This window comes from Sorex araneus, chromosome 3 (assembly GCF_027595985.1).
Source record: "Sorex araneus isolate mSorAra2 chromosome 3, mSorAra2.pri, whole genome shotgun sequence".
Classification (NCBI taxonomy): Eukaryota; Metazoa; Chordata; class Mammalia; order Eulipotyphla; family Soricidae; genus Sorex; species Sorex araneus.
This window is the reverse complement of record NC_073304.1, coordinates 229238434-229261457: the sequence shown is the minus strand read 5'-3', so window position 1 is coordinate 229261457 and position 23024 is coordinate 229238434. Positions and strand designations below refer to the sequence as shown.

The window sequence follows — 23024 nt, the reverse complement described above, 5'->3', positions numbered from 1 at the left end:
GGCATTCGCCCTGCAGGTGGCCGATGCTGGTTCGATCCCCGGCATCCCATAGGGCCCTCTGAGCACCGCCAGCAGTGATTCCTGAGTGCAGAAGCAGGAGTAACCCCTGAGCATCGCGCAGTGTGACCCAAAAAGGAAAAGGGAAAAAATAATCAGAGCCCACACTTGCCACCAGGTGCTTCCTCACGAGCCACTTGCCCAGGTCTTTAGATGCCTTTAAACCGGGACTCGGCCAACCAGGGCCTGTGGAACATAAGGGGCCTGTGATGCCCTGTTTAGAGAAACCAGGTTGTACTAGAGCCGTCTTACCTGTTCATTTATGCGTTACGGGCACTTTCCCTCTTCAGTAGCAGAGCTGAGGTGTTGAAACACAGACCTTTGACTTGTAAAAGTGAACATCTTTGCTCTCCGTCCTTTCTGGAGATAAGCAGCTGGCTGGACACGCGGGCTGGCAGGTCCAGGGCACGGGGCATATGCACAAAGTCCTGGGCAGTCACGTTCATCAAAAGCACAGAGCGTGTCAGGAGCCCGGCTAGAGGGAGAAAGACGGGGGCAGAGCCGCCCTGAGGAACATGAGCATCTTACGCCAACAAGGAAGCTGGAATCCAGAGACCAAGAGCTCCAAGCTGTAGGAGCAGAAACCAAGAGTGAGCCCGCCCATTCCGAAGGCCAGAATAGCGTCTTCATGGCTGCCCACTGACTTCTTTCTTTCAGGACATTGAAAGCTATTATCTCCTTCTGGAGAATCAGCCTATACAACTATGCATCCAAAAAGTGTGTTTTCTCCAAAAATTTCCCAATCTTCATGCTTTAATTTGGGAGAGTGGAGGGCAATGTAACTAACAACGTAGAGAGATGTACCTTAAAAGCTGTGTAACCTTGAAACAGAGAGAAAGAGAGAGAGAGAGAGAGAGAGAGAGAGAGAGAGAGAGAGACAGAGAGAGACAGAGAGAGAACCTTCTGTTATTTATCCTGACTCATGAGGCCTCACCCCTCGCCCACAGAATTCCCTTTTTTAGGATGTTTTCTTGCTCTGTACGCACATACTTCTAGCCCTTTTTCCATAAACATTATTTTTAGGAAAATTTCCCCAGGGTGACCAAGCTGAGCTAGCGAAGTTATCTTTCCCAAAACCGGCTCCAGATATTCTTAACAGAGTGAAGGCTAATGATAAATCACTGTCACTGTCATCCCGTTGCCCATCGATTTGCTCGAGCGGGCACCAGGAAGGTCCCCATCGTGAGACTTGTTGTGACTGTTTTTGGCATATTCAATACGCCACGGGTAGCTTGCCAGGCTCTGCCGTGTGGGCAGGATACTCTCGGTAGCTTGCCGGGCTCTCAGAGAGGGGTGGAGAAATCGAACCCAGGTCAGCCGCGTGCAAGGCATTCGCCCTACCCACTGTGCTAGGGCTCCAGCCCTAATAGCCAACTAAATTTGAAACTCACTCTCTCCTTTCCTTAACTCTTTGACGCTCTTCCTGTGCCTGGGGTCTGTGACCTTAGTCTGTGACCTGAATGTCTGTGACCCTCCAGGAAGGGTAGAAGTGAATCCTCTCAGCAATGGCCAGAATCACCTACCCCCAACCTTCCTTTCCCTTCTCACAGAGTCAGTTCTCTGAGCGAGCATGTGACGAGGAATTAGGCAAACTCATGGCCAGTTACCCAATGATCTAGCTGTGATGAGTAATCGGAGCTACTAAGTCATTCTGGATCCAGTACCATAGCCCCCAACCGAAAAATAAGGAGAGGGGGTTGTTGTAGAATACCAGGGGCGAAACAAAATCTGAAAACCAGACTCATGTTGAATTATAACCTCCACATCTCTCCAGTATTCTGTGACCCACTTGTTCCAAAAATAGACTCCATCTACGGGGCAGGTGTTGGTGCCGGCTGAATGCTGCTTGTTTGATAATCAGTCTAAATGCACACGAGGGGCTGCACGGGGTGTTGTAGGAATGGGGATGTGCCAGGACCTCTCAGTAGCCACAAGACGCAGTACCACTCAGAGTCTAGCAGATGCCTTGGAAGCAGGAGTTCCCTGGGAATTGGGGAGAGGGCGAGAGAAAGATCATCTCCAGGCACGGGACTGGCAAGTCTTCAAAGGGGACTTTCTGTGGGAGTAGGGTCCTGGCAGCAGGGAAGGATTTCTGGAGAGAATGCAGAAGAAAGCCCCGTTCCAAGGAAGGATTGTCTTGACATGTTAAACTGGGAGATTAGGAGGAGCATGGGATGAGGTGGCAGGGGCTGGGGGGGAGGGGGGCGTGGAGGGGGGAAGTATCCAAGAAGCTCTAGAAGAAAATGCTGTGTCTAGAGTATAATCAGAGGGGCTGGAGCGATAGCACAGCGAGGAGGGCTTTTGCCTTGCACACGGCCGACCCGGGTTTGATTCCCAGCATCCCATAGGGTCCCCCGAGCACCGCCTGGACTAATTCCAGAGTGCATGAGCCAGGAGGAACCCCTGTGCATTGCTGGGTGTGACCCAAAAAAGCAATAAAAATAAAAATCAATAAATTAAGTGTAATGAGAGCTCAGGGATAGCCAGTGTCCCCAGGAGGAGAGATAGTTGCAATCCCGCTGGGCCCAGTTGAGTGGGCAGCCTCGAGGTCCAGGGTAAAGCAGGGTGGGAGGGGTAGGGTTTGCGGCTGAGATTTGAGCGCCAGCTAAAAGGCTCCCAGGTCTCTGGCGGGGAGAGGTGGGAGGGCTGAGTGGAACAGAACCAACAGGCGTTGCCGGATGAGACTTCAGGAGCAGAAAGGGGGGGAGCAGGGAGCAAGTTTCAGGGGCTGGTTTAAGCACGTTTTGCATGTGGGGGGAGGGTCCTAGGCTTGGCCCCCAGCAGTGTATCTGGTTCCCTGAGCATCCCCAGAAGGGACACCCTGAGCACAAAGCTGGGAGTAGCCCCTGAGCACTGCCAGGTGTCACCCCAAATCAAACAATAACTGAGGGCCAGAGGGAGGATTCAAGGCGCTGAGCTCAGACTTTTCAAGAAGAAATCCAGAACTTCAGAAGGACAGCACCAGCAAAGCATGGTCCCCCGGGCACAGGCAGAAGGAACCCTCAGTAAAACCAGGGGGAGCCCCAAACATTGCTGGGTGTGGCTCCCTAAAACAAGAGATTGAGGGACTGGAGCAATAGCACAGCGAGTAGGGGGTATGCCTTGCACACGGCCGACCCGGGTTCGATTCCCAGCATTCCATAGGGTCCCCAGAGCCCCGCCAGGGGTAACTCCTGGGTGCAGAGCCAGGAGTAACCCTGAGCATCACCGGGTGTGACCCAGAAAGCAAAAATAATAATAATAATAATAATAATAATAATAATAATAATAATAATAATAATAATAAGAGAGAGATTGAGAGATTCCAGGGGCCAGGGATGGGATGCTCTATCCCAAGGGGACCTTAGACAAGCAACCCGCTCCCCGATGCCCCCTGCTACTTCCCCACCCAAGCCACCCGCACAGGAGGCAGCCGTGTGGACCGGGAGGTCTGGTGCCATTGTCATGCCCAAGGGCCCCGAGCCTTGAAACCACAAGGCGGAAGGCGTCCTCCTCACCCCTCCAGACAAGGGGCTGTCAGCTCTGAGGGGGGTTCCAGACCCAAGGGCACAGGGAAAGGGACGAGAGGGGGGGGGGCTGCCCCAGCCTAAGAACCTTCCAGACCCGCCCTGAAGCCTCTGAGTCAGAGCTGTCTCCGGTGCCGTGTGGATGTGCTTGAAGCACCTGGCTGATGAGCGCCACACCCAGTGGCTCTGCCCGTCCCCCCTCACCCCGCCCCATCCTCCCCCCCACACACAAGCCGGGAAGCTGCTGAGGGAGGACCCAGGCTCCCACTCAACCCGTGGAGACCATCTCTAGGGACACCAGCTCTGGGCCGCCCTCCGGGATACCCAACTACTGAACAGTCCAAGGAGGGCAAACAGCCGTTCCCTCCAATGGCTCCACCCTAGCTCAGCTCCCTCTGGCGTGGCACCTTGTCACATGTGCTCTGCATGCACATACATATGTGCATACACATACACACACTCTCTCTCACACAGTCTCTCACACACACACGCATGCACACACACACACTCTCTCTCACACAGTCTCTCACACACACTCACACACACTCTCTCATACACACGAACGCGCACACACACACGTGCATGCATGCACACACACTCTCTCACACACACATGCATGCACACACACTCTCTCACACACTCTCACATACACGCACACACACACTCTCACACACAAACTCACACACGTGCACGCATGCACACACAAACACACATTCACGCACACACTCACACACACATGCACACAAACACTCACACACACACGCACGCACACACTCTCTCACACACTCTTACACACACGCACACACACTCTCACACATACACACGCACACATACTATCCCACATACTCTTACACGCACACACACTCTCACACATATACACGCACACATACTATCCCACATACTCTTACACGCACACACACTCACACATACACACGCACACACACACTATCCCACACACTCTTACACGCACACACACTCTCACACATACACATGCACACACACACTACCTCACACACTCTTACACACACGCACACACTCACACACATGCACACACACTATCTCACACACACTCTCACACACACAGCTCGAAGACTAGCTTCAGCGGGTCTCCAGTGCCCCTTCCGTGAGCCTCCACAGGGCAGACATGCAGAGGCACGCGTGTCTGATGCGTCTCCTCCATGAGGGGGACAGGGATGCCGGGCCCTGGCTGGCGGGCCACGCCAAGGGCATCTGCTCCGGCTTGCAAAGCTGGTTGCCTCCAGCTACCAGCTCGACTGTCTGAGGACAACCCCAGGTCGCTGGTTGGCATAAACAGAAAGAACAATCATGACAAACAGCAACGGCGGCTGGGTGGGTGGATCCTCCTCTCCTGGCCCCATACAATGAGCGCCTGTCGGCAGGGCTGTTCCCCGGTGAGGTAAACTGACACCCCAGAGGGCTTCAGCCACTTTGGGCCACACCCGGCGGTGCTCAGAACTCACTCCTGATTCCTGACTCTGCGGCCAGGGATGAGTCCTGCTGGTGCTCATGGAACCATACAGTGTGCCAGGAACTGAACCAGGTCAGCCGCGCACAAGGCAACCTCTCTGGTCCTTTCAGGGGCTGTTATAAGCCAGGCTAGATATCTGCCCACGGGCATTCAGACATGAAACCCCCCCATGGAGGCAGAATCACAGCAAGCACTGTGGGTCCAGCCCTGGGCCATACCTCAGGGTCAGTCTGCAGGTTAGAAGCCGACGGGGTCTGTCACACGGAATTCCCGGTTCCTTTCTGTTGCGATCCTGCGTCATCCTTGCTTTGCGGGCTGCAGTTCTTCAGGCCTGCGCTCGGGACGCCCTCGCCTCCTGTCAGAGGTATGGGCTTTGTCCTGGCGTCTGTCACCACCTGAGAGAGGCCTCCTGGTGTGCTTTCAAGCTGTTTCGTTCTTTCTGGGGGAAAGTCCAGGAAGTGTGTGTGTGCTGGAAATGGAGTCAAGACTGGAGTCTTGGAAGCATCCCAAGGAAAAAAATTTGTTATTTGGGGGAAAATAAACAACTCCATTTAGTCTAGAAATAGACTAAGAGTTGAATGAGGCCCTAAGTAATAATGGAGAGTATTTGGGGCCAGAGAGATAAGACAGATTAAAGCGCTGGTCTTCCTACAGCCAAGCCCAGTTGGATTCCTGGTACCATGTCTTCCAAACACCACTAACTACAGCCCTGGAATCTTCTGAGCACGTCCAGGTGCCCCAGAGGTCCCTAAGCACTACTGGTGTCTCCCATGTAGTCCCCAGAACTGAAGGACCCACGAAGTGCCACTGTCACTGTCACTGTCATCTCGTTGCACATCGATTTGCTCGAGCGGGCACCAGTAACGTCTCTCATTGAGAGACTTATTGTTTTTGGCATATCCAATACGCCACGGGTAGCTTGCCAGGTTCTACCGTGTGGGCACGATACTCTTGGTAGCTTGCCAGGCTCTCCGAGAGGGGCGGAGGAATCGAACACGGGTCGGCGTGAAAGGCGAAAGCCCAACCGCTGTGCTATCGCTCCAGCCCAAGAAGCGCCACATACATAGGAATGGCAGAGGTTGGCCAAGAGGGCACTGGTCTCCTAAGCATGGGAAGGGAAGAGGAGAAGAGGAGGGGAGAGGAAGGGAGAGGAGGGGTGGGGGAGGAAAGAAGAGGAAGGGAGGGAAGGAGGGAAGTGCAAGAGAGGGAAAGAAAGGGAAGGGGTGGGGGGAGGAGATAAGAGGAGGGAAGGGAAGGAAGGGGAAGAGAGGAGAGGGAAGGGCTGAAGGGGAGGGGAGGAGAGGGGAGGGGAGCTGGAGAGGGGAAGGGGTGGGGAGGGGAGAGATGGGAAGGAAGAGGGAAGAAAGGAAAAAGGAAATTTTAACTTATAAAAATGAAGAGCACTGGGAGAATCAAGGAAAGTACCTCTGCTGTCGACCCACCTAGAATACGTAGATCCCCTAGGCTAGGGACAGGGTCTTGCTTGTCACAAACAAAAAGCCCCTAACAATGGTAGACATGGGGAACCAAACCCAGGCCCCGTTTCAGAGCTACAGTTACTGCACCGAGTGTGTGCGGTGGGGGTGGGGTGGCGGTGGGATGCTGACACCCTTTGTCCGTTCAGGGGAGTAGCATGACACAAGCGCCACCCGCCTCCTCGGGCGGGAAGGGGGGTGTCCAGAACCGTGCTCGGGGCCCTGGAGCCTGTCCCAGCTGCACTTGGCCGACAGAGTCAGATGGTTGAAGAAGGCTCAGCCCCAGGGACAGGGTGCTGCTGGGACCACGCAGTTCTGGGGACCAGCAGGGCTGCCCCAACTACACTTGGGAACCTCCAGGGCTACACTCAGCAGAGTCTGGGGGTTCTAACTCAGTTTCTGAGTCGCATCCTGCCCACCGGGCTCTCCCACGGGCCCAGGACAAGTGATGGAAATCCAAGGATGGGCTTGTTCCCCCAGAAAGTGGCCCAGTTGCTGCCTCTTCCAGTCAGGGGTGACCTCCTGCCCCATGGACTCTCACCCGTCCTGGAGTTCAGTGTTTCTCAGTGTGGCAACAGGAGGGAGATGCTTCTGTCTGTGAGTGACTCCTCGCCATAGCCTCATGCTAGCCGAGAATCCCAGGAAAGAGGCACCGTCCTCTGGGCACCCCTGAAAACGTTTTGAGAGTTTCTAAGGAACACAGCTCCAATCAGGGGCTCTGGAATTAGCCGGTCGGGCTGAGGGGATGGGACCTTGGAATTTGTTTTTTTTTTTTAATTTATTTTATTGAATCACCAAGTGGAAAGTTACAAAGTTCTCAGGCTTATATCTCAGTTACACAATGTTCAAACACCCATCCCTTCACCAGTGCCCATATTCCACTACCAATAAAAACAAAAACAAAAGCAAAAACAAAACAGACAAACAAACAAACAAACAAAAGAAAAAAACAGATTACATCCCACCCCTCACCCCCCAACCCACCCCGTAGGTGAGTGATAATTTCACTTCCTTTTCTCTTTACCTTGATTACATTCCAGATTTCAACACATAACTCACTATTGTTGTTAGAGTTTCAAAACAGACTCACTATTTTTGTTGGAATTTATCCCCTAAGAATACAGCTCTATTAATAGGGAAATATTTGATAATAAGTTTTCCATTGATGAGAATGAAGAGATAAAATGTCACGCGGCCGCAGCAGCGGCCGCACGGTTTACAATTTCTGTATTATAGTAATTAAGTCCGTGAAGATTTAAGTTTGAAAATGAATCATTTCTCTTCCTGGAACAGCAGTAGCCAAAGTTAGTTCACAGTCTCCATACATGGGTGCAAGCACTTGCTGGAACCCCAATTCCTAAAGCTGTCTCTGGTTCCCGCTTGTTCCACATCCACCGGCTCTGCAGGGGCATGGGCGCCGGGGCCGAAAACCCGGCCGGCCGGAACCGAACACGGGCCCCGACTGCGGGACCTTGGAATTTGAAATTGTGGGTCACGGACCAACCGAGAGCTAGAAGTGCTTGTCCGTCAAGCCAGGGAAGGAGAAGCCCAGTGAGAAGATGGGAGGCTGAAATAAGAGAGGAAAGTGGGTGTTAGACCAGGAGCCAAGGAGAGTGCAGGGCAGTGATGCAGAAGCAGCCAACTCTTCATGCCAGCTGTTTCACTGTTACTCGGGCACTGTCACTGTCACTGCCATCCCGTTGCTCATCGATTTGCTTGAGCGAGCACCAGGAACGTCTCTATTGTGAGATTTGTTGTTACTGTGTTTGGCATATTGGATACACCATGGGGTAGCTTGCCAGGCTCTGCCGTGTGGGCGAGATACTCTCGGTAGCTTGCCAGACTCTCCGAGGGGGGTGGAGGAATCGAACCCAGGTCAACTGCGTGCAAGGCAAACACCCTACCACTGTGTTATCGCTCCAGCCCACTGATACCCTACAGTAGAAAAAAGAGTTGCTGATGACCATTGGCAAGGTTCCTTTCAAGTGACCCAAAAGTATTCAGTGTCCACGTCCAAGGATCTATCTTATTTTTAATGAGATCCACTGTATGTGCTATTCTGGATAAGACACACTTTCTGTCAATACAGTCATCCCCGGGTCACGAGAGCTGTGTTTTCTCCATTTCTCTTGTTCCACGCATCCCTGTGAGTGAGTATTGTCTTCTCGTCCCATTGTTGCAAAGAGTTCTCGAGGCGAAGCTTCAGAAATGAAATTGCTAAGTCAAAGGGTAAACTCATTATAAAGTTCAAAATGGAAAATTGCCCTCTCGGAAGACGAGCCAATTATATTCTCGTTAATAATGCAAGAGGGCTTTATAATAATGCAACGTGATCGGCCTGTTTAGAAATTTTCAAGGCTTCCATTTTTGAAGGCGCTTTTATGGTTGCAAGAGTCACTTAGATGCCTGCTCAAGTCAGATAGATTATATAGGAAAACTCTTTAGAAGAGCAGGAAAGGGCAGCGCTCCTACCAGCTGTCAAAGATTTTCTAAATCTAAGTGAGCAGGCGGAAGGGATGGGGGGAGCCCAAATCGTATTACACTGGAGCGTGGGTCAACGGGTCAACAGGACTTAAGAAGATTGAACAACCCAGAAACAAACCCAAATATAAATGGCAACTTGTGCCTGATAAAGATGACATTTCGAGCCAAGGAAATAAAAACCTGGATTGTTTGATGAATGGTGTTTAGAGAACCGACTAGCCAACAGGAAGGAGGGAAAGGACATCCTTTTCAAACACATTTTACCAAATAAGTCCTAGACATGGCATATATTTAAGTGGAAAAATAAGAGTCAGATGGGGGCTGGAGCGATAGCACAGTGGGGAGGGCATTTGCCTTGCACGCGGCCGGCCTGGGTTTGATTCCCAGCATCCCATAGGGTCCCCTGAGCACTGCCCAGGAGTAATTCCTGAGTGCAAAGCCAGGAGTAACTCCTGTGCATCTCCGGGTGTGACCCAAAAAGCCAAAAAAAAAAAAAAAATGAGAGTCAGAGAGATAATACAAGGATTAAGGCCCTTGGCCCGTATGTGGTCTACCCCAGTTCCGACCCCAGTACCACATATGGTGCCCTGAGGCCCACCAGGAGGGAGCCCTAAGCATAAAGCCAGGAGTAGCCCCTGAGATCTTCTGGGTGGGGTCCCCAAACCCACAAGAACCATTTTAAAATAAAACCAAATGGGGAAGGGGGGCTGGAGTGATAGCACAGCGGGTAGGGCGTTTGCCTTGCACGCGGCCGACCCGGGTTCGATTCCCAGCATCCCATGTGGTCCCCTGAGCACCGCCAGGGGTAATTCCTGAGTGCAGAGCCAGGAGTGACCCTTGTGCATTGCCAGGTGTGACCCAAAAAGCAAAAAAAAAAAAAAAAAAAAAAAAAAAAAAAAAAACCAAATGGGGAAAATAATGATACCATAAGATACTAGGAGACACAATGATTTGAGAAACACAGTACTCAGAGCCACAAATAAGAGGACTGGTTATTAAAAAAAGAAAATAGCATGGGGTAAAGCATACCGCTCAGTGATAGAGCATATACCGATACACCTTGCATGTGGTGTGAGGTCTGGGTACCATCCCTGGGATCCTCCCCTCCCCTCCAAAATCAATACTTTCACGCAAAATAAAATCACCCTCAGGCAAGTCCAAAGATGAACAAAAGTGGGGAAAGAAAAATCTTTGCACGTTGTATCAGAGAAAAGGATCTTACCAACAGGAAAGAGGACTGCCATCTCTATGGAAATGTGTGCGAAGGAAAATATAAAGGCCTCGGACCCATGCAAAGTGCACAGCTTTCCCGGTCGTCCCAAGAGACGCATTTAAATATGCATAGAGGCCAGAGTGATAGTACAGCGGGGAGGGCATATTGCCTTGCAAATGCAGGTTTGATCTCTGGCATCCCAGATGGTCCCCCTGAGCACCACCAGGAGTCATTTCTGAGTGCAGGACCAGGCGTAAGCCCTGAGCCTAGCCAGGCGTGACCCCCAAAAAGCAACAACAACAAGAAAGTGAGACCGGCTTTAAAGCTAGGATTATCGAGAGAGACTCCAAAAGAAAAAGAGAGATTCACTGTTGCAGGTCCACAGAAATCCTTCCCCCCACCTCTTAAATTCACAAAGGGGGCAGGGGTGAGGGGGAGCAGGGAAGTTCTCGCAAGCACACAACCGCAATCAGATGATAGACCCACACTGTGCTGCAGAGCTGGTGGCCCCGGTGTGTGTCGGAGGACAGGGAGGAAGCCCCCCCCTCCCCAGTCTGCCTGTGTCAAGGCCAGTGATGTGAGTTCTCCCCCATGGCTAGGATGACTCTCCCTGTCAACCCTGCTGGACGGTGTCCAAGGCAAAGGACACCCTAGCGAAGCTCCTGGCCGGAAAGAAATGACTCTTGATCGTTCTAGTTTAGCAACACCAACCACCCGCCCCACAAGAGAAAGGAAACAGTGGTACCCTGCTTTTTTTTTTTTTTTTTGCTTTTTGGGTCACACCTGGCGATGCACAGGGGTGACTGCTGGCTCATGCACTCAGGAATTATTCCTGGCAGTGCTCAGGGGACCCTATGGGATGCTGGGGATCGAACCCGGGTCGGCCGCGTGCAAGGCAAACGCCCTACCCACTGTGCTATTGCTCCAGCCCCGGTACCCTGCTTTCTCCTCCCTCCTCCCCCGTGGGAGGCCCAGGCCCCTGGAAGGGCAGAAGAGCAAGCCCGAGAGCCAAGCATCCCTGCATCCCCGCCCCTGGGAGAAATGGGGATGTTCTACAGAGCCATTGTCTTGCCCAGAAGTTGCAGCCAATTTGCCACAGTTGCTTTCCCAGGTGGCTGCTGTGTCCCGCGCTGCTGTTGTAGCTGGAACTCATCAACCACTTCAGAAGACTCCACCCCCTCTCTCCCCTCTCTCTTCCCAGGCGGGGCTGAGTCAGCGGCCAGCAGCGCTACTTCCCTTTCTCCTTGCGTTTCTGTGGGGCACTGTGTTCCCAGTCCGGGAGGGCTGACTTAGCTCAGGATTTTCCAGCCTTTCCACCAGACTCCCAAGAGAGTTCGGCTGGCACATAGTTTGGCCGCGAAGTAGCCTTGGGAACTAGATCCCAGCCTGAGCATCTCTTCAAATAAAAACAAATGCGAATCGCATCAGGAAAAGCTGGAGGCGGGCCCCAGACCGGGGCAACAATTGGCCTTCTCCCTTGACTCTTATAAAACATTCGTTTTGCATTTGTTACTTGGAATCATGAGATCAGGCATTCCCAGCCATCCCCCGCCCCGAGCTCCTACACTGCTCTCTTCTGCCAGAAGCCCCAGGCCTCTTGTTCTCTACTTGCTTGGAGATCCAAGTCTTCATAGCTGCTGCACGGCCTTATCTCCTGTAGAAATTTCCTTCCCCGGAGCTGAGCATGTGCAGAAGGCGGGTTGATATCACTCCGCACTTGCTTTTAGCACCACAGGCAAAGAGCTTGACTTGGCTGCCGTGTTGCTCGTGCTTTGGCTCTTGTGGGTACTGCTCATTTTTCCAGCTTCCTTGAAAGGTGAAGATGGTAAGTTTTTCTGGGGTGGTGGAGGGGTGGGGAAGCCACCTTCAGCGGTGCTCAGGCATTACTCCTGGCTCTGTGCTCAGGGAATCACTCTTGGCAGGATCAAGGGACCATGTGGGATACCAGGAATCGAACCAGGGTTGGGTGCATGCAAGTATAGTACTGTATCTCTGGCCCAAAAACTTTCTAAAACTTACTATCTTAGTGCATGAGTATATATATACATATGTGTGTGTGTGTGTGTGTGTGTGTAATGGAATAGCTGCCATAGTCAAGCTAATTAGCATAGCTCTCAGCTCACAGAGTTACCATGTGTGTTGAAAACAGTCAAGATCAACAATTTCTGGTATGTGAAATTGCATCATTAACTAGAGTGACATTGCTATGCATTAGCGATCTGGTGTGGTATATTCCTCTGGAAACTTTGTACCCTTTGACAGATGTTTTCCATTTTTCCCCTCCTGCCAGCCCTTGGCAAGCCATCCTTCTCCTCTCTGCTTCTGTGAGCTTGATGATTTCAGAATCTACATATGAGTAAGATCTTACGATCCTTGTCTTGCTGTGTCTGGCTTATTTCATTTAGCATAATGGCCTTCAAGTTTATGCGTGTTGTACAAAGGGCAGGATTATCTTCTTTTTTTTTAAGTTGGCTAATATTTCATTGTACATGTACTGTATTTTCTTTATCAGTTCAGTCACTAGCCAACATTGAGTTGTTTTCCTATCTTGACTCTGATGAATAATGGTGCAATGACATGGGAGTGTAGACATCTCTCCAAGACGTCTACACTCTTGTTTCATTTCCTTTGGATAAAGTCTCAGCCCACACAGGCACATTTGTGACTGGAATCAACATTTTTTAAAAAGGAGGTGATGCATTCTTGATTGAAATCTTGGATTTCTAGTCTCTTCTGTAAACCCAGGATAAGTGATTTTCCAGGAAAATTTCAGTTTCATGCGAGGAAAGTCTGGTGTTTGTTTGCTAGCAAATACAGAATGAATGAATGAGTAAATGAGTGAATGAATGAGTAAATGAGTGAATGGATGAGTAAATGAGTGAATGAATGAGTAAATAAGTGGATGAATGAGTAAATGATTAAGTGAATGAGTAAATGACTAAGTGAATACGTGGATGAATGGATGAGTAAATGAGTGGATATGTGAATGAATGAATAAGTGAATGAGTGAGTAAATGTGTGAATGCATGAATAAATGAGTGAATGCATGAAAAAATGAGTGAGTGAATGCATGAATAAATGTGTGAGTGAATGTGTGAATAAATGAGTGAATAGATGAGTAAATACATAAATAAATGAGTGAGTGAGTGAGTGAATAAATGCATGTATAAATGAGTGAGTAAATGAGTGACTGAGTGAGTGAGTAAATGCATGAATAAATGAGTGAGTGAGCAAGTACAGACCTGACGCCGTGTGCTGTGGCAGCGGTGGCTCCTGGGCTAACCCTCTCCTACTCCTCCTCATCACCTTCCGCCTATGTTTTTCACTCATGTTTGCTTCCTGCCTGGTTTCTTTAGCCGTTTAAACCCAAGGTCCCTCTCACTGTGACAGTTCTGCAGCCTAAGCGAAAGGTCCTGGAGAACTCAGAAACACAAATTTTTCAAAGCAAAGATTGAACCCTTTCAAGGTACAATAGAACTCTAGCACTGCACTGGAGCACTGTTGTCCCATTGTTCATCGATTTCCTCAAGCAGGCACCAGTAACGTCTCTATGGTGAGACTTATCGTTACTATTTTTGGCATATCGAAAATGCCATGGGTAGCTTGCCATGCCCATGCGGGCGGGATACTCTCGGTAGCTTGCCGGGCTCTCTGAGAGGGACGGAGGAATCGAACCTCCGTTGGCTGCGTGCAAGGCAAACGTCCTACCTGCTGTGCTACCACTCCAGCCCCGCAGAACTCTAAGTAAACTTTTTTCTAGATTTAAGGAAATAGATGACTTAGGATATATATTAATATGCTTCAAATGAAAAAATTTCACTTTTTAATCTCCTGTGAACAGAATCTGTACCTGCTAATTTTTTTTTGGCTTTTTGGGTCACACCCGGCGATGCACAGGGGTTACTCCTGGCTTCGCACTCGGGAATTACTCCTGGAAGTGTTCGGGGGACCCTATGGGATGCTGGGGATTGAACCCAGGTCAGCCGCAAGCAAGGCAAATGTCCTACCCACTGTGCTATCACTCCAGCCCTGCTTTTACTTCTATGTAACAAATAACTTGAAATGACCTACCACGTGTCCTATAGGCCAGAAGTCTGGGCGGTGGAACGGGTGCTCTGCCAGGATCTCATAAAACAGAAATCAACGTGCTGACCACTGACCACATCCTCATCTGATCCTCCAAGGTTTGCTCTCAGGCTCACCTCAATAACTGGTAGAATTCAGTTCCCTTGGGTTGTAAGACTGGGATCCCTCTTTCCTGGCTAACCGCCAGCCATTGCTACTCTCAGCAATGTGATACTTGCCCTTGGTCCCCTCCATCTCTCAAGTCATGCAGTGGAGCATGCAAGCCTTGTAAAGCTTTCAGTATTTGCCTCTACCTCTCCTCCGAGTCAGAAAGAACTCTGCAAGGTTAATCTCCCTGACTCAGGTGAACGTGCCCTCTGCAGGTTCCAGGCATGAAGTGATGGCATCATGGGGACCAGCTTTAGAACTCCATCAACCATGAACTCTTTCATATTTTCTCAGAAGTGCATGATTTGAGTTCCGTGAACAAATTCATTCTGTAGCTGCACTGATATGAAACACCTCGAGTTTAGCTACAGTGAGAGAAGAGAAACATCTCAAGTGGGGTGGTGGTTATCCTTCTCTCCCCTGCATACTGGGTAACCCATGTTAGAATATTGCCCTTCAGAGCAAGTGTCAGAAATAAGAGGGAAAAAAAAAAAAAAGAAAGAAGAGGGAAATGAAGACCCACTACACGATCACAAACGAATGCACATTTGTGTCCTATGAAGGACAGAGAAGGGATGGTTGAAATTAACCTGAAGGGCCCTCCGCCGAGATGTGATCCCCGGGGCTGCACGTGTGCGGCCTCTCCGCAGCTGCACGAGCATGATTCCAGAGGCCAGCTAAACTACTTTTGGTACCGGCAGCTCCTTGCAGAATGTCTCCAGGCTGAGAACTAAGCCGAGGCCCCATGCCTGCCCAGGAGGGGAAAGGTTTTTCTCTCTCGCCTTTTCCTTGCCGGGGGACGGGGGGGAGGGCGTGGCGACCACCATATTATAAGGATCACTAATGAGAGATACAAGCTTGCAATGATCCAATTTCTGGAAGAAATTTCCCTGGACTTAGTTGCTAAAATACAGAAATCCAAAACCGCGAGGTCGCTATTGCGACCTCATATCTCTTCACAGCAGGTCTGACTCTAGTGGAGAACTCCTAACAATAATAGTGAGTTTTCTGTTGAAACATTGAATGTAACCAAAGTAAAGAGAAAGTAAAGTGAAATCTATCAGTTACCCGGGGCGGGGGCGGCGGGAGGAGGGATGGGAGGTATACTGGGGGGTTTTTTTGGTGGTGGAATATGGGCACTGGTGAAGGGATGGTTGTTTCCGCATTGTATAACTGAGACTTCAGACTGAAAGCATTGTAATTTTCCACATGGTGATTCAATTAAAAAAAAAGAAGAAATTAACCTGAAGAAGGTTGTGTCATGTGACGACAATCTTCAAATATTTAAACGACTGCAATATAATGTAAAAACACGCCACACCAGGGAATAAAACCAAGACTCATTGATGGAAGTTATAGAAAGATTTTGGCTCACTATTGGAAAGAGCTTTCTAATATTGCTGGGCTGATTGATTGAGCTACTCTGCATAGGGTGTGCCTTTTCTCTGGAGCTGGTCAAGTATAAAATAAGAATGTCAGGAGAGAAGCAGGAGGTTGAGCTAAATGGTCTTTCAGATTCCTTCCAAGCCTGAGGTCATTTTCCAACATTCTTGGCTTCCTCGGCCGTTGTTCCTGCTGGTTGTGTCTCCTCTTACCCGGTATGCCCGCCCTGGCTCTCACCCGCGATGCAAGTATCGCAGACTGCAGTTCAGCCTCGCCAAGTCTTTCTCTCCAGTCGGTCGTTTTTAGAATTAAGATGCAAGTAACAGAAACTACGAAATGGCAGGATGAGTGAGAAGAAGAAAGGGTGCGCTCAGGAAGACTGGCCAGATTACATGGACATACAGGTACTGAGCCAGTGAGGCTGCTTCCCTGGGGATGGTCATCGGGTCATCTGTCAGGAAGAGCGAAGGACAGGGAAAAAACAGCAGGAGAAGAGTCAGCAGGAGAAAGGTGCTTTCAGACTCAGTCAAGACACTTCAGGGTCGGGGCTGGAGCGATAGCACAGTGGATAGGATGTTTGCCTTGCACGCGGCCGACCCAGGTTCGAATCCCAGCATCCCATAGGGTCCCCTGAGCACCGCTAGGAGTAATTCCTGAGTGCAGAGCCAGGAGTAACCCCTGTGCGTGGCCAGGTGTGACCCAAAAAGCAAAAAAAAAAAAAGACTCAGGGTCCTACTTTTCCACTGCTGCACGAGCATGATCCCAGAGGCCAACTGAACTACTTTGGGCCCCAGCAGCTCGCAGAAATGTCTCTAGACTGTGAACTGAGCCACTGCCCCATGCGGCGCCAGCGGGGAAGGGTTTCTCTCTCTCGGCTTTTCCATCTTATGAGCACCACGAAAGGGAAGTGAAAGATTGCAGTGATGTAATTTCTGGCAGAAAATCCCCTGGACTTTGTTACTAAAATACAGAAATCCAAAGCCGCGCGGCCGCTAATATCTCATATAGCTACCTCATATAAATACCTCATATCTCTTAATTGTCAGCAATGTAAAACATTATCAAATGGTTCCTTTTCAGCAGGTCTGACTTTGGAGGGAAACTCCAAACAATAATAGTGAGTTTTTTTTTTTGAAATATTGAAGGTAATCAAAGTAAAGTGAAATCTATCAGCTACAGAGGCGGGGGTGGAGGTGGAGGGAGGTATACTGGGGCTCCTGGTGGTGGAAAATGTGCACTGGTAATGGGATGGGTGTTGAGCTTGGGAACATATCCTCCCCTATAACGGAGGCTTAAGACTGAAAGCTCTGTAACTTTCTACATGGTGATTCAATAAAAAAATAAAAAATAAAAAAAAGACACTTCAGGGTCCTAGACAGACATAACCAGGACACAAGGAATATGATCGATGAAACATAAGGAGCTGGACCTGGTCAGATGATTAAACCTTGGGGAGGCACGTGAGACCTATCCACACAGGGAAGCTGGTAGAACCCTGAATTCAAACATCCAGGAAGTAGGTGGCAGAAAAAACACAAGGAATATAAACTAGACCCGGAGCCCAGCCATCAAAGGGGCCTCCACAAGAGATATCAACAAGACGGGGCCGGAGCGATAGCACAGTGGGTAGGGTGTTTGCCTTGCATGCGGCCAACCCGGGTTCGATCCCCGGCATCCCATATGGTCCCCCAAGCACCGCCAGGAGTAATTCCTGAGTGCAAAGCCAGGAGTAACCCCTGAGCATCGCTGGGTGTGACCCAAAAAGCAAAAAAAAAAAAAAAAGAGAGAGAGATATCAATCAACAAGAGGGCCAGAAAGATGGCCCAATGGGCTGAACCCATGATTTGATCCCTAGTACCACACAGTCCCCTGAGCACCACTAGAAGTGAGCCCCATGAGGTGTGGCCCAAAACAAGTAAACAAGAAATCAGGATCAAGACCCAATCCCTGAAACAGTGGACCCAAAGTCCAGCTCCCCAGATCTTGCTTCCCGCTGGGGGTGTGCCCAATAAGAAGTCTAAATTTGAGGCCATGATCAGGTCCCTTGACGTGTTGCTTCTCCCAAACATACTGAACCAAACACACAGCGCTCGGCTGATCCTGTCATTGCTGGTCATGGCACCAACTGGGAAATTGAGGCAGGACAAGACAGCAGGTGGTGTGCTTGTCTTGCACACAGTCAGCCCAGGTACCATACCCAGCTCCCCCATATGGTCCCATGAGCTCCGCCAAGAGTGACCCCTGAGTGCGGAGACAGATGTAATCCCTGAGCACTGCTTGAACTCAGTCCCCAGATTCCCAGAGTACACTGACACCCACGACCTCCTGATTTGATAGAACTTGGATTTTTTTTTGGGGGGGTCACACCCGGAGATGCACAGGGGTTACTCCTGGCTCATGCATTCAGGAATTACTCCTGGCGGTGCTCAGGGGACCATATGGGATGCTGGGAATCAAACCCAAGTTGGCCATGTGCAAGGCAAATGCCCTACCCGCTGTGCTATTGCTCCAGCCACAGAACTTGGATTTTTTTTTTCTCTACCTCTTCTTGACGGCATGAACAACTAGAAGACTTGCCATCACGGATGGAGAGGGCCAGGATAGACTGCTGTTTTGTGAGTGTGACTGTCGGACCCAAAAGACGCCTCCACAAGCAGAAAAAGGGTAGACAGGCATTGCCTGGAACATTCTGGGTTTCTTTGTCCACCGCTGATTTATTTTTGCCCTCCCTGGGTTCAAAAAGTATTCTGACACCCCATTCCAAAAAAAGGACCTAGAAACCTTCTCTTCCCTCCCCTTCCCTTCCCTGTGTTGTTCTCACATGTTCTAGGGGCTCGGGGTGCCCCCCCACATGTGGTTGCTGGGGGCTGGGGATTGCACACTTGTGGTGTCAGGGACCACAATGGCAGTTGCAGAGAGGGAAGTCAGGGCCTCATGCATGCAACACAGGTGCTCAGCCACCTCCTCGGGCCTCCTGGAAACGTTCTCTGACTGAGTCCAGAGAAATTTGCTCTCTCTCAGAATCCATCGGCCTTTCTCGGGAGGAAGAGCCTCACCCATTTCTGAAACGACTAAAGCTAACGCTGATCAGTCAGATTTTATGCGTTCCTTGAGTGCTCTGTGCAGAGATGCTGGGTAGAGAAAGAAAACCCATCTCGTGATCGACTAAAGGTTCATATACCTCCCATCACCACCACCAGATTCTTTTTTTTTTTTTAGGGAATATTTTATTTTTTTTTTTTAATTTTTATTTAATCACCATGTGCAAAGTTACAAAATTTTCAGGTTTATTCTCAGTTATACAATATTCAAACACCATCCCTTCACCAGTGCCCATATTCCACCACCCAAATCCCCAGTATACCCCCCGCCCCCGCCCCCCACCCCAAACTGTGTAACTGAAGAATTTCACTTCATTTTCTCTTTACCTTGATTACGTTCCATATTGCAACACAAAACTCACTATTGTTGTTGGGGTTTCCCCCAAAGAAACACAGCCCTACTAAGGAAGCATCTGATAATTGGTTTTCCATTAAAAGATTGCATGTTTTCAGTTTTTAGAAAAGGTCTAAAACATGGCTAACTCGGCCGCGCGGCTCGGATGTGTCCCAGTCCCGCAAGCCGGAGCCATGTTAGTCGCTGCTCAGTGTCGCCAGGGCTCCATCTGGAGAAGGTGTTGTGGCTGCACCTCCTCCGTCCGGATCCCCGGTGTTGTTGGCCCGGTTTTGGGTCCGGAGCATTTCTCCGGCCAAGTTGCCCACCAGAATGCCTGGCCTCTTCTCTGTTGAACGCGGCAAGATGGCGCCGAGGGACCACCACCAGATTCTTGTGTTGAAGTTCCAGGTTCCAGTGGGAAGGTTTTGGAAATAAGGGCCCTGGGGAAGGAATTTGTTTATGGATGAGGTCACACGGGCAATCCCCCAGGAGGAGATTCAGTGTCTTCCCATGAGGGGGAGGACACCTGAGTTTTCTCTTTCTCTTCACGGGAAGACACAGTAAGAACCAGGCTGCCTTCAAGCCTGGGGGACCATCAGGAATGGAAGCTGCCAGCATCTCACTCTTGGACTTGGTAACCTCCGGGACTGAGAAATAAACATCTGTTCTGGAAGCTTCTCTCCCCGCCCCCCTGGGTTACTCAAAATTTGATCCGATATCTCAAAGGCCAAGAAGGAGAGACATCACCTTTCCCCCGCCAGACAAAGAGGATAACCTTCTTGGTGTGCCAATTGTTCTCAACTCTTGGTACCGAGTCTCAAAGATTACCTTTATATTAAGAAATAGGCAGAGCAGATAAAGAGAGAGGGAGGTGAGGGAGAGGGAGGGAGAGAGAGACAGAGAGAGACAGAGAGAGAGAGAGCAGAACCATACAGACAGACTGGAGGAAGAGGAGCTAAGGGTGATGGGAGGGAAACTGGGGACATTGGTGGTAGGAAATGTACACTGCGGGGCTGGAGCAATAGCACAGCGGGGAGGGCATTTGCCTTGCATGCGGCCGACCCGGGTTCGAGTCCCAGCATCCCATATGGTCCCCTGAGCACCAGCAGGGGTGATTCCTGAGTGCATGAGCCAGGAGTCACCCCTGTGCATTGCCGGGTGTGACCCAAAAAGCAAAAAAAGAAAAAGAATTAAAAAAAAAATTTTAAAAGGAAATGTACACGGGTGCAGGGTTGGGTGTTGGAACACTGTGTGACTGAAACCCAATCATGACCAGCTTTGTCATGGGCTATCTCACGGTGATTCAATAAAAAACTAAAATTAAAAAAAAAATTAAGATAAATAGGCAGAGGAGGTACTCAATCACTTTAAAGATCAAATTAATTTTTGAAGAAAACGTTGCTCGGTCACCTCAGACTCAAACACCACCAAGATGGAAACCCAGTCACTGAGCAGCAATTGCGAAAGACCATAAGTGCAGCCCCCGGCCACCTCTCCTGGGGCTCGTTGTGTCCCCCACTCAGGCAGGCTGCAACCTGCAACCAAATGCAACCAACTCTGCAACCAACTCTGCTCCCTGCAACCAAATACCACCTCGTCATCGTCCCGATCCAGAAGCCACAGGCTGCCACCCGAATCTTCCCTCCCCCAAATGTTGTGATGTTGCCGTCTCAACCCCAACTCCATCCGTGGATGTATCTGCCTTCTCTTTTGCTCTGGTCATGTCCTGTGCCCGCGGCTTGTGCCCAAACTAAACCAGAGTCTCTCACCACCACCCCCTCCCCGAGGACTTTGTGGTGTTTGACATTTTTCTTTCTTACCTGGGGAGAGAAGCCACCACAGCAAGACAACATTTGGGGGCTAATTCATGCTCCTCGGCCCTTCTGATGGACACTCCTCCCTTCTCTGGCCATCCTTGCCAGTGACCTTCTTTCTGCCTCTCCTGGCTTCTTAGATCAGAAAGCACTGGGGGAGGGGCTGGAGTGATAGCACAGCGGGGAGGGCGTTTGCCTTGCACGCGGCCGACGCGGGTTCGATTCCCAGCATCCCATAGGGTCCCCTGAGCATGGCCAGGAGTAATTCCTGAGTGCAGAGCCAGGAGGAACCCCTGTGCATTGCTGGGTGTGATCCAAAAAAAAAAAAAAACACATTGGGGGAAAAAAAATAAGATGCAGACATTTTCATGACCAAGTTCATAAAGCGGTCCAGGACCACTTCCTAAGATGCATATTTCGGGGGCTGGCTCCTAACTATTACTCCACGTGGCCGGGGGTTGGGGTGAAGGTATCCCCAGGTTGTGCCAGGGGGCCCAGGAGTCACTCCTGGCAGTGCTTGGCTTAATGAGTGGGCAAGGGGAGGGGCGTGGCTCTACTGGAAGGTCTTTGGGGGCCACATGGGTCACATCTGACAGTGCTCAAGGGACCATGCAGGGCCGAGGATGGAACTCGGGACCCAGTGCTCATCTGGTATGCACCCCAGACAATTCCAACCATCTCCCCAGCCCCTGACTCTTCACCCTCTGCTCCTGCCTTTCATGAGCCTTGTCCCCATTTGTCATCTATTCTTGTGAAATGGATGCAAGGATGAACAGAAAAATCCAGACAGGGTGGGTCTCTGCCATTTAAAAAACACAAAACTGGTTGGGGGCCGGAGCGATAGCACAGCGGGTAGGGTGTTTGCCTTGCACTCGGCCGACCCGGGTTCGATCCCCGGCATCCCATATGGTCCCCCAAGCACCGCCAGGAGTAATTCCTGAGTGCAAAGCCAGGAGTAACCCCTGAGCATCGCTGGGTGTGACCCAAAAAGCCAAAAAAAAAAAAACCGCAAAAGTGGGCCAGAGCGACAGTACAGCAGGGAGGGAGTTTGCCTTGCACATGGCTGACCCAGGTTCGATCCCCGGCATCCCATAGGGTCCCCCAAGCACTGCCAGGGGGAGTACAGAGTACTCTGTACTCTGAGTACAGAGCCAGGAATGACCCCTGAGTGTCACGTGTCGCTGAGTGTGACCCAAGAAGCAAAAAAAAAAAAAAAAAAAACCCAGAAAACAAAAACCCCGAACTCCTCTGGTTCTTTCAGACGACACAAGATCTATAAGGAACAAATGAACCTCACATCCCTGGACCCCCCGCTACAGCTCCGCACCGGGGCCAGCTGGCTCCAGTTCCACCTGGGAATCAACCGCCATGGGCTGTACCCCCGGTCAAGCACCGTGGTCAGCCAACTCCTCCACGACATGAGGCAGTTTCCCACCATCAGCGCCGGTGAGGCTCAGGGTGCCGGCGGGGAGGGGGTGGGGGGCTCCCTCCGAGCCAAGCGTCTGTGTCCAGGCTCCAGGGGGAAAGGCTGAAGTGACGCCTCTCGCCTGGGGAGCCCAAGTGATCCTTTTCCCCTCTGGAAGCCATCCAGCCCCCCCTGAGGGTCCTGTCACCCCGAGCCCCAGGAAGGGGGGCAAAGGAGCCCTGTCACTGAAGAGACAAAGGCCTCTGCCAGCCAGGGGACCTTCTCACACCCACTTTGCAGATGGGAAAACTGAGCCTCTTGGCTGGGACTCCAGCCCCCGTCAGCTTTGTGTGCGTCCGTGCCCGGTGCATCCCACGCCGGGGACTGCTGGAGATAAATTTGGGCAGAAGGGAGTGGAGCCATAGATAACACAGAGGGGAGGGCGTCTGCCTTGCATGCGGCCGACCCGGGTTCGATGCCCAGCATCCCATCTGGTCCCTTGAGTGAGCACTGCCAGGAGTCATTCCTCA

At 50.7% G+C, this 23024-nt stretch overlaps 1 protein-coding gene across 1 annotated transcript in view; it reads left to right on the top strand.

The window, feature by feature from the left end:
* FAM20A (FAM20A golgi associated secretory pathway pseudokinase) overlaps positions 1 to 23024 on the top strand; it is a 62089-nt gene that overhangs the window by 29192 nt on the left and 9873 nt on the right. The window contains exon 2 of the mRNA XM_055133757.1: positions 22351 to 22535. Within this exon, the coding sequence (XP_054989732.1) occupies positions 22351 to 22535 (185 nt within the window). The remainder of the gene's footprint in view (positions 1 to 22350; positions 22536 to 23024) is intronic.